Source organism: Glandiceps talaboti, chromosome 3 (assembly GCF_964340395.1).
Source record: "Glandiceps talaboti chromosome 3, keGlaTala1.1, whole genome shotgun sequence".
NCBI lineage: Eukaryota > Metazoa > Hemichordata > Enteropneusta > Spengelidae > Glandiceps > Glandiceps talaboti.
Genome location: NC_135551.1, coordinates 28812593 through 28824964, shown reverse-complemented (window position 1 = coordinate 28824964; position 12372 = coordinate 28812593). Strand labels below are relative to the sequence as shown.

Below are 12372 nucleotides of genomic sequence, written 5' to 3'. Positions count from 1 at the left end.
CCATGCTTTATTGCAATAAATTTAACTTCTTTTCATAAACTGGTATTCTATTACATTGTCTTCAAATAAGGTACATATTTGTAATTGACTGTAAAATGATGAATTGTTCAAATTAATGGAGATAATGTAAAAGATTTGCATAATTAATATTAATAATTAACGAACATGGCAGCAGGTGGTTAACATTATGTAACAGATACAAGACCCTCTTTGTAGGGAATGGTTCTCTATAAACCCAGTGAGGGAGAACGATGGGAGTGCTAGATGATAAATGAAGGTTGCCGATGGCAATGTATGTGTGTGTGTTTGTGTGTGTGTGTGTGTGTGTGTGGGGGGGGGGGGGGTGAGAGTTGAAAAGGATGGGTTAACTCTGTGTCAACATGTGTGTTAGGGCTGTACCATTGCAATCTAATTAGAACAAGAAAGACTGTCACCAGATGAGTACATGTAGGTAAACAGCTGTGGCCATGTACTCCTGTATGTGTCAAAACTCCCATGGGATCTGGATCAGTGTGAACGATTTCACAAAGCCATTTACAAACTTATAAATTTACAAAAATATCAATTTGAAATCCCAGTACCATATCTAGGGCACTTGGTAGATATTACACATTTTCAATCTTTCACAAAAACACCAAAATAGTCATCGGAGACAGATGAACAACAGGTGGTTTTTATAACCTACATTCATTTTGTTATTGAGTTTTCATATTGGGCATTTCTAGACATTTTTAGAGTGTTTTGCTACACAAATATAAAGACTGTGATGTGGTTATATGTATGGTCTGTATAGAAGAAGACCCTAGGAATGTAATGTATGCACAGGCTTGTTTATGGTAATAACCTTCACAATGGTATCTAGGCTTGTCTACTGCCCATGGTATTTGGTTAGACTCATTAGACATTTTGAAGAGCCATATTATTTATCTGGGGCAACAGAACTCAGTTTAACTAAATGGTTCAAGGTCACACGATCAGCACACAGTTAGACCATCAATATTACACAGTTATACCATGTGATATTAATTTTTGTTTACAAATCATCACAGATAATTTCGTGAAAAAGCTTTCGAAATTTCCAGAGCTGAATTTGTTATTGATGTTCACTTGAACATTGCAGATTTGGATTTGAAAATGAAAGTGTAGTTAAAATGGCTCAAAATGATGAATATGTATGTATTATTTATAACATGCTTAGAAATTAAATGTGAACAATTCAGTGCATTACAGTAGTAGTTCAAATTAGATAGAACCATAACTGTGTAAATTGAACTGAGAACCCAACGTTATTTTAATCTCATAATTTAAAGCTGCTGTGAATGTCAATGAAATATAATTTTTAACTCCAACTTGAACATTAGCATAAATACACATTCTGATCAACATACAAGCTATAATTTTATGGCTGAAATCCCACATTTCCGAAACACAACCCTCTTTCACTACTCCGAGTGGCTATACATAATGTGACACTAAGGGTATGTGTTATTTATAGTCCAAACACGGCCCCTAATTAGCATGCCTCAGTAAAAACTGAAATTGTGTTGGCATTTGTGCAGTGTTGCGAAAGAATAGCCAAAGCCATTGTTTACTTTGGTGTATTGAAACACTAAAATGGGATTACGTAGTTGAATAGAGAGGATGTATAAGTGTTTGGCCATGAATGTCTTATGCTGTATCAACTTTGTCTTGTTTACTACATTTACTGATGACTTCATTAGCATATCAATACCATATTGTTGCACTTTTTGGTTGTCAGCCATTTTGTCAAGGCCTGTCATAGCACAGTTAGGCAAGTTGAACAATGAGTCAAGTTAGGTAAAATCCACTGTACTGAGTATCACTGTAACAAATCAGTCAGCTGTGTGTGTACTGGTCTATATTATAAGCTAGAAGAACTTCTTTTGAGGTGTTGAAGATTATTCTATTGAAAATCAACCTCTCATGAAGCCTTAACATTTTTTGGTTATATATTTGGAACACAATCTCTTCACTGTTATTTGTACAAGATGCACATGTGGGTAACATTGCCAGCAATTAATGTTCAGTGTTTTGCAAGGTTTGATCACTTGTCACCAACAAGTGATACTCTGTTAACATTAGACATTTGCCAAAATTTATTGTCAAAATTAAACTTTGTTTTTATCATAATATGAAAGTAATAATTTGAACATAATTTTCAATATATGCTATAACTACATAATTCATGCCTACATATTCACTTATTTTGACACTTGCTAAGCAGAGTATCACTTCACATCAGTGGTTTTATACTATTGTTATCACATACCCATCTTGGCAGTATGTAAATTTGGGGCACCACAAAGCTATTGAGGGAGCCAGTTCAGATTACGATTAAGGTTTACATGTAGGTGTGAAAAATAGTTGTGTGGGAGATCTATAGTAAAAGTTGTTCCATAATAAAAGAATGGTAGTATGTTAATAACAAAGTAATTATAATCTATCCTACTGGACTTGCTGTTGTTTTGAATGGCAACAGATTTACGTCCTATCATGGCTGCTTCTTCCAGCCATCTGGTGATCTATTGACAGATGGTTGGTGACACATGATGGACTAGAATTATCATGTGATGATGAAAACTGTTGCCATTCAAATCAACAGCAAGTCTAGTAGGATAGATTATAATTACTTCATTATTAACTTCATACTTGGATGCTTGAGAACATTCATAGACATAATGGTATTAGGTATTACAATCTCTATGGCAACACTGATAAGATAACACTAATGTGAGAACCTAGGATTGAAACTATTATTTCCATCAATTGGTGACCACTGGCATACAACAATACCTATTATAATTATAATGTACAATACATGTAACAGATGTCACTGTTTTCTATTGTTTTCTAACAAATCTGAGTAAATCCTTTTAAGGGTTTAATGCCAATCCACTAAATAACAAATTGTTACAATGTACATCAACAAATCTGACTTTGTTATCAACTTTACACTGCCATGTGTTGAATCTAGTATTAACCAGAAACGAGGAATGAAATATCAAACTCTTGAAGATTTGAAAATGTTGTTCTTTTATTTTAAAATGAGTACAAGTTATATTTCAGTGAAACCTCAGTTGTACTCATTTTTAAAGACAAACAGTAGTATACTATAGTGTTGCATAGTGTAGTGTGAGATGGGGTGGGGTGGTATGGGGTGTGGTGGTATGGGGTCATATGGGTGGGGTAGGGTGGGGTGGTGTAGTATAGTCTGGGGTGGGGTAGTGTGGTATGTAGTGTAGGAAGTATGGTGTGGCAAGGACTGGACTGTGGTGTGGTGTACTAGAGTGTGGGTGGTGTGGTGTGTAGTGTATATGGTGTGGCATAGTATAGTGAGAGGTGTTATGGTATGGTATGGTATGGTATGGTGTGGTGTGGTGTTGTGTGGACTCTGGACTGTGGTGCAGTGTGGTGTGGTGTACGTGATATAGAATAGTGTAAAGATTATAAATTTAGTTTTAATGGGTCAGACTCTTCATATTCTAGATTTGAACATTTTCTTCATTCATATTTTAAAAATGTTCCTCCCTTTATATTTTGATAAGGCAGCAGTATAGACTGAATGTATTATTGACAATGTACTCTGGTACTGCTATCAAACTACAAATTATACAACAAATTGCCATGTCTACGTTCTGGGTCATCAACCTTTGACTAAATCCTAAATTATCATGTCAATCATTGCAACAGAAAGTACTTCATTGTCAAATAAGTGACATGCAGTTGTTATCGGAATTCCTGTATGTAACCTTGCCAATGTAAAACAATAAATCACTTCTTTTAAAAGTGGATTTAATCGACCTTGCTTAAGTTGCCGTTTGTCACTGGAATGTAACATCACTCTCAACATTCAACTGTTTCAACTTTGTTTATGTTGTCAGACACCCATGGTTTCTCCCCTTAGGTCTGAATGACTTCACACCTTTGGTGTAAATGTTGAATTTTGCTAGTCAAATACCAATTACATGTGTATAACTGTTTCAGTTAGATACATGTAGTCAGACACCCATTGCCTCAAGCCTTGGGTGTACATATTTCAGTTTGCCTGTTGAATACAGGCCATTTCATGTGTAACTATTCAGACACCTTCTCCTGGAGAGTATATGTTTCAATTTGTTGTAGTTAGTAGTTTTTACTATTACTTTGTTTAATGCAGTTAACTCACATATCACTACCTACCTCTCTGACATTTCCCATAGGGTCTCTAGAATGTTCATGTGGATTTCACATATCACTACCTACCTCTCTGACATTTCCCATAGGGTCTCTATATTATGTAGAATGTTAATGTGGATTTCCCATATCACTACCTACCTCTCTGACATTTCCCATAGGGTCTCTAGAATGTTCATGTGGATTTCACACATCACTACCTACCTCTCTGACATTTCCCATAGGGTCTCTAGAATGTTCATGTGGATTTCCCATATCTCTACTTACCTCTCTGACATTTCCCATAGGGTCTCTATAATACTCAGAATGTTCATGTGGATTTCCCATATCTCTACCTACCTCTCTGACATTTCCCATAGGGTCTCTATAATACTCAGAATGTTCATGTGGATTTCCCATATCTCTACTTACCTCTCTGACATTTCCCATAGGGTCTCTATAATACTCAGAATGTTCATGTGGATTTCCCATATCTCTACCTACCTCTCTGACATTTCCCATAGGGTCTCTATAATACTCAGAATGTTCATGTGGATTTCCCATATCTCTCCCTACCTCTCTGACATTTCCCATAGGGTCTCTAGAATGGTAAATGTGGATTTCCCATATCTCTCCCTACCTCTCTGACATTTCCCATAGGGTCTCTAGAATGTTCATGTGGATTTCCCATATCACTACCTACCTCTCTGACATTTCCCATAGGGTCTCTATAATACTCAGAATGTTCATGTGGATTTCCCATAGCTCTACCAAGGTGAATATCTTGTTGGTGATTTCTTTCGTCATCTATAACTCGTTCTAAAGGTGCCTGTCTCTGTCCTTGTAAGTTTTGATAATGCTGCTCCTGCTGCCGTTGCCATGACCACTGATTCCAGACTTGTTGTTGCCATGTCATCCCTGTCTGTTGTTGCCAAGGAGGACCAAATCCAGATCTAGGTGCATCAGTGATGTTGACTCCATGTCTCTGAATTTAAGGATGGGAGATGTAATATGTTATTGTTTTGCTGACAAATTTAAAATTCTACAATACTGTAGCAGTCTTCAGTGTTTTTCTTCATATTTTTAAACCTTGGCCCACTTCTAAACCTTGGCCCACTTCTAAACTTTGGCCCACTTCTAAACCCTGGCCCACTTCTAAACCTTGGCCCACTATTTTCATTATGATTATTTTGAAAACTGTCTAATACCAAAATTTTCATTTTACTTAGTCTCAGATTTTTAAGGGCACTGTTGGTTTACTACACCAACATCGATCATCCCCCACCCCACCGCACCCCACCCCACCCTCTTCCATGCCCCTTACACAACCTTTTTATTTACCCCTTGGAACTTGGACCACTTTCTTTGTCATGATTATTCTGAACCATACCCATACCAAAACTTTTCAATTTCATTTCACAAAACATCACCTTTCCATGTGTACCAAAAGTGGTTCATTATATCAACACTACCCATCTCCTTTATGTACCCAATCTCAGATTGTAAAGGGTAACCACTGCCCTCACTCCAATGCCAACAAACCATCTCAGAATTTCAAGTGTACCATTAGATCGCTATATTAGCATTCCCCATCTCTATATCAAAAACCTTATCTCTGCCAATCTCAAATACAAAGTCATTTCTAAAGAGGTCTGCATCTACTTCACAGGTACTTTTTGGACAAATCAACTTTCAAGTAGACCTATCAGAATAGGCATATATGCATCAAGTAGAGACTTGGATATCTACATACAAATTACTGTCTTTGACAGTAGACATGTCTTCGGGATATTTGGAGGGAATCTACTTGAGTGTGAGAGCCTATTATCAATGGTATGTACAACATGTAAACAAACTATCCCTGGTATAGCAGACCAGTTTGTCACTGAGATACAACATTTTGTATATTCAGTCAGAGACTTTCTAATAATGGCCCAGTAATTTTTCTGATTTAGGAAACTTTAAATGACTTATTTGAGTAGTAACAATGTCATTGAAATATTTCATATGATTGGGAACTTGCAATGATCACACTTTTATCTATCTTTGCCTTTTCCAGCAATGATCGAACAGCAGCGTTTCTACCTGAATTCTCTGGGTTGTTTTACTGGGGTTCCCCCATCAAAAAAATAGTACACAATATTTAAATTTTACCACATTTGCCCTGTTACAGGGTTCCCCATCAAAATTATGGAAATCTATCTAGGTTTCACCAGCTTTCTCCCTTTAGTTTCAAGAGTCCCCAAAACCTTGGTACAAACACTGAACACTGTTTTCTTTTTCCCTATACATGATTCTTGACATGGCAAAAAACTAAAGATGGTTTCTTTCCAAGTATGAGTTTACAATGATATGAATATCTCATTTATTAACAACATGGGTTAATGCACTCTGATCAAATTATTCTTAATTCAAGACTTTAAAGTCTACATTATCCACCATCACACAATGCTTTGCAGCATTACCTTTTGTGATTGTGATTGTCGTGGTGATAGTCGATGTGAAGGCCTATGTCTAGGTACTTCCATATCATCATAAGACATTGGTTGTATATCATGATGATGGTGATGTAGATGATCAGGGTAGTGACCTGGTGACATTGTCTGTACTCCCATCATGCCTTGCCCTGTTGCTCTCTGTTCTCTCCTCCCCATAACAGCTGGGCCCTGCTGTACACAAGTAGTGGGTCAAGTCTTACTGGATCTTTGTTCCCTGAGTTTATCATGTCTACTTATAGTTATATTACATCACATAGATCATTCTTTTCTTTCAGACTCATTCATCAATCATCTGTTGTTGTTTCCTATCCTATTATCTCAATCTCACACTCACTCTTTTTCACTCACTCTTTTTCACTCACTCTTTTTCACTCACTCACTCACTCACTCACTCACTCACTCACTCACTCACTCACTCACTCACTCACTCACTCACTCACTCACTCACTCACTCACTCACTCACTCACTCACTCACTCACTCACTCACTCACTCACTCACTCACTCACTCACTCACTCACTCACTCACTCTCTCACTCACTCACTCACACACACACACTTACTAACTAACACACTCATGGATGCATGGAAGCACTAACTCACTCACTAACTCACCGACTAACCCCCACCCCACCCACCCACTCACTCATTCACTCACTCTTTTCACTCACTCACTCACTCACTCACTCGCACTCGCTCACACATGCATTCACACATACACTTAATAACTAACACACTCGTGGATGCATGGAAGCACTAACTCACCGACTAACCCCCACCCACCCACCCACTCACTCACTCCTGCACTCACACCCACTCACACATGCACTCACTCACTCACCCTATCGCTCACTCATGAGTTCTAAATTCCATCCTTCTCTCAAAACCCATACCTTAAATCATGCCAAATATTTCCACTTTCTCCTATCTATATTGCTATCTTCACCTTCCAATCCTTGTTTCCTAGCAACCTATTCTCTTGTTAAACCCTATCTATATTAATAAACCTGGTACTATGTGTCCTTTATGACATTAGCCAGTTTTTGTACATCTCAAGTTTGTCACATCTTATCTTTAACTTAACACATGGTACTATCATTCTGTAAATAACAGTACATATTACAAACTGTTCTTCTCTCAGTCTGTAAATTTGTCCTAGTAGATGTCTTAAAGTGACCATATGGATGAGGATTGGGTATTTATTTTGGATTTTTAATTTATAAAACAATCTTATAATGGCTTCCTCCTTGAAAAATCAATGTGAAACAACATTGAAAAAGTTTGTGTTTGTAACTTAATACAGAGCAAAAAGCTAAAAGTAAAACGTTTGTCATTGTACGTACAATAACAAACTTTTTACAAAAAGGTATTGAGGGGCAAACACAGACTTGGTCTTTGTCATTTCACATTGATTTCCCAAGTAGAAAGCCATGATAGAATTGTTTTATAAATTAACCAGAGATGAACTGAAAATGCTCCTGTATATCTTTGTATGATCTGTAGATGTAGCAAGTTTCATTGAATTTGGTGCAGCTGTTCTGCATGTATAGCCCCATTTATAAAATCATTAATTATGCAAATTAGCATTAATTATGCAAGCCATTCCCACCAAAAACTAATCAGCACTAAGTTACAGCCTGACAATGCCACATAGTAAATTGCAGAACATTTGCTTCAGTACTTTTTGATATATCAGTGGAACAAAATTTCTGCACACGCAGACAGCGCCATGACATTAGCCCCCATAGGGGAGCTAAAAATCCAAAAATATATACAAAATCCTCATCCATATGGCCACTTTAACATGATATTGATCTTTAATTTGAAGTTTATTTCAAAGTTCAAGATGACTAAAGGACGATCACACGATGTCATATAAGTTCAATATGAACTTTGCTCATTTAGGGAGGTAGGGGTTCTGGCGCCAATATTCACTTTCACACTTCTAACCAAATTTTGAAAACTTTCAAACCTTCAAATGATAACAAGTTCTGTATTTACTACTGAGATGTTGATAAGGTGTTTAACCAGTCTGCCCTCCACTGCCTTTGGCAGAACCGAGCAAATAGCCCCTTTGTGCTTTTTACAGACACCTCCATTTTCCCTCTACCCTATAGTTACATAACCTTTACTTTTAAGACACTGTGTTTACATGTTTGTTGATATTTTTTTCCATGCTGAGTTAGCAAGGGGCACTGGGTGTGTTTATGCTTTGCAACATTTTACATTTGTTATTACTACAGTTCTACAGTTTAGTACACGCTAGGCTTCATAGCAAGGCATTGGCTGGAAGTACAGACAAGTCGCATCAAGCAAAACCAGCCCTTGTGGGTGATAACTGGCTGAAAAGCCAAAGTTGGTGACAATGCTTTCAGCTCTTATGCATTATTGAGCATTAGTATTACCAGCAAAGGCTGGGCTACCATTACGCTGATTTGGGACAACACCATTTACATGAATAGGGGTGGACAGCATACACTCTAAGAGGGTGTTATTAGTATCAGTGTGGCACCCCTACCTGATGGTATTCCATTTGGTTTCTATGGTGATGATGTCGTCTAGATCTTGACTGACCCTGAGATAGGAACAGCATTGTAGGTTAATAGTAAAGTGTTAGAAAACACACACACACACACAAAGAAATCTTTATGAGCAGAAGAGTATACAAAAGATGATATTAATGGTTATCATGTCATTTGAAATATTGCATTTTTAGCTGTTACAATCACACAAAGCACTTAGAATGATGCTCACACTTAATTCACATTGTAATCCTGGAATGTGAAAGCATCACATGCAATGTCTTGTAATATCATTATTTTTATTTTTTTGTTGCTTGTTGTCAAGGAAACATGGACAAAGCATGAAGTGTGGAATGTAATGATTAAAACATCCTGTATTTTAGGAGCCTGCAAATTGGGGGGGGGGAGGGGGGGAGACTTGTTTCCCTATAGGACATGTCTAATAAAATATATAAATAAATAAAACCTAACTGAGGTAAATTACTCCTAAGACTGTCAACAGTAGTTTGGGACTGTGTTGCTCAAGTATAAAGTAGATCATGTGCCATAGATATGTAGCTAATGTGAAGTTATGGCACTATAGCAGCATTATACTTTGCCTGTGTTAACTTGTAGTTGTATTTTACTAGTTATTAATCTGCTATCAATTGTAATGTGCTAGTACTGTGATGTCATGAACTGGCCTGAATTTATTTTAAAATGTTGAATACAGTATGTGAAGCCATCACTGTTCTATACTGGTAGGTTTTTCTAATACTGCAGTAATAATACAACAATAATACAATAATGCAGGATGTGAATACTAGACTATGAGTATGGTACCATTGAATTTTATGAACTGCCAACATATATTTTGAGGTTGCTTGTTGTTGTTTTTATTTATTTGGTTGGGGGTTTTTTTTGGTGGTTTTTTTTTTTGGTGTTTTTTTTTGTTTGTTTTTTTGTTTTGGGGGGCAGCTTTTTTTGCGGTTTTTAAAGTATTTTTTCAGTGTGTGAAGTCAAGACTATCATTCCAAAAGCCTCAAAATAAAACAACACACAACTGAGTAACAACAGAGCAGATAGTCTGACAAATGATCCAAGTCAAACACATACCATTTTTTATCAATCTGAGTTCACTTTGAACAAAAACAAAAAACTAGTTGCTTTACAATAAATTCAAATACAAAATCTCAAAAGTAACATTGTGTTTTCAGGTTCTTGTGATGCCTACTGTAAGTATATCATCTGGATAGTATCATGGTGACCAGTGTAAATTCCTACTCTTATCTCAATGTGTCTGTTTTCGTAGGTTATCGTTTTATGATGGCTATTATCTCTGAAATGAATGACTACTGTCTTTGAAATGATACCGATGATAAAAGAGTTACATAAAACCACATTCCAGGATTAGATATGAACCAGATGTTGAAATATTATTATGCTAATGTGACAACAAACACATGCACATCCCCCCCCCCCCCCCCCCTTTATAGAAAACTTTACAAACTTCATATTTAGGTTAAGCCATGGGTTATCTGACTGCATGCCCAAGAACATGCATATGTTACACATCATCATCTACTTACCCTAGGAGAATTTGTCATGATTATAATAACTTCTGGATATTCATGATCCCTGGCTACATCAATGGCAGTCTGTCCTTTCTGTAAAGTATAAAACCAAAGTAAAATACAATGTAGGTGATTAATTGATATGTCCATAATATTTATTACATTTAATGTATAGTGGACATTTTCCAAGTTTAGACCTAAAGAATGCCTCGCTGACATTCAAAGAAGTGCTTCCTAAAATAAGCTTGCAAACTATGTATTCAATTCACGAAATTAACATTTCCTGAAGGCAATGAACAGTAACATGAAAACTGATGTTAAGCGTGTATTTGGATACAATGTAGCAAGTCAGACATGGTATTTTTGTGATGTATGATATATTAACTTAGCAGGTCCAACTTGACATATGTTTGAATCGTCCACCATTATGGCAACTCTCGTAGGTTCTCGCGCTTTTATACGAGCGTTGCGGGTTTAAAACAATAGATTAACCATAGACACTGTCTATGGTTGAATCCCCTATAGTCGTAATGACTCCTTGAATAAAAATAAACCCATCACTTCAGAACTTCCTCTTTAAAATATTCACTTAATATATCTGCTAAATATTTTGACAAGAAATGTTAGTACTGCAATACATCAAATAAATCTTAGAGATTAAATTTTAATAATGACATATACTAAATCTTATTCTTGTAATATAGACTTTATATCTCCTTGGTAACAAACTATACAGGGTTCACCAGGTTTATTTCCCAGTGAGGCCTTCACTAATGTCATATGTATATACCTATTTATCAACTTTCTAAATGAGTGTATTAGACTGTTTCCTAGGTAACAAATTACTGGGTGTACAGGTTTATTTCCCAGTGAGGCCTTCGCGAATGTCAAATGTATTTATATACACTATTTATCAACTTTCTGAATGAGTGTATTAGACTGTTTCAATGGTAACAAATTACTGGGTATACAGGGTTCACCAGGTTTATTTCCCACTGAGGCCTTCACTAATGTCATATGTATATATCTATCTATTTAATTTTTTAATGAGTGTATTAGACTGTTTCCTTGGTAACAAAAACATGGTTCATTTCCCATTGAGAATTGTTTTTCCTAAAGTCATACACATATATTTAGTTAAACTGTTTGAATGATCAGTGTCAAAGAAACGTGATAATCTTTAAATCTGATCATATTCAACTATGAACTAATGACTTTTTCAAAGTATTCAAACTGATACTTCTATTACAAGTTATGTAGGGTTCAGATATCTGTACTTATACACTATTTTTATATCTACATTCCTTACTCAAAGTTAGATTAATTCTATGATTCAAAGTATTCCAGCTATCCAACAATTACAAGTACTGTCAACAACTCAGTTCATCTAGTGTAAAACAAACTTCTAAGTAATAACCATTTGACCATTACCACTATGACTTCACAATGTCTCTAATTAAACTATATTTATTTATTTATATACCATCTAACAGGTATTGCCCAATAACAGGAGGAAGGTTCATAGTGTTACTGAAGGAGGAAACTGGAGTACCCAGGAAAAACATGGGCTGTTCGGTACAGTAGAGTCAAACTAAATGACACTCTTCTTACTTACAGCGTGGTAAAT

At 36.2% G+C, this 12372-nt stretch overlaps 1 protein-coding gene across 9 annotated transcripts in view; it reads right to left on the bottom strand.

The window, feature by feature from the left end:
* Window positions 1-12372, bottom strand: part of LOC144453991 (uncharacterized) — a 52424-nt gene that overhangs the window by 8370 nt on the left and 31682 nt on the right. For 5 of the 9 annotated variants that reach the window (XM_078145377.1, XM_078145376.1, XM_078145369.1 and 2 more), the window contains 4 exons: window positions 10761-10838; window positions 9189-9245; window positions 6639-6842; window positions 4877-5158 (listed from right to left, as the gene is read on the bottom strand). In XM_078145377.1, coding sequence (XP_078001503.1) covers window positions 4877-5158; window positions 6639-6842; window positions 9189-9245; window positions 10761-10838 — 621 coding nt within the window. The remainder of the gene's footprint in view (window positions 1-4876; window positions 5159-6638; window positions 6843-9188; window positions 9246-10760; window positions 10839-12372) is intronic. The other 4 variants (XM_078145371.1, XM_078145375.1, XM_078145373.1 and 1 more) reach the window with 4 other exon arrangements.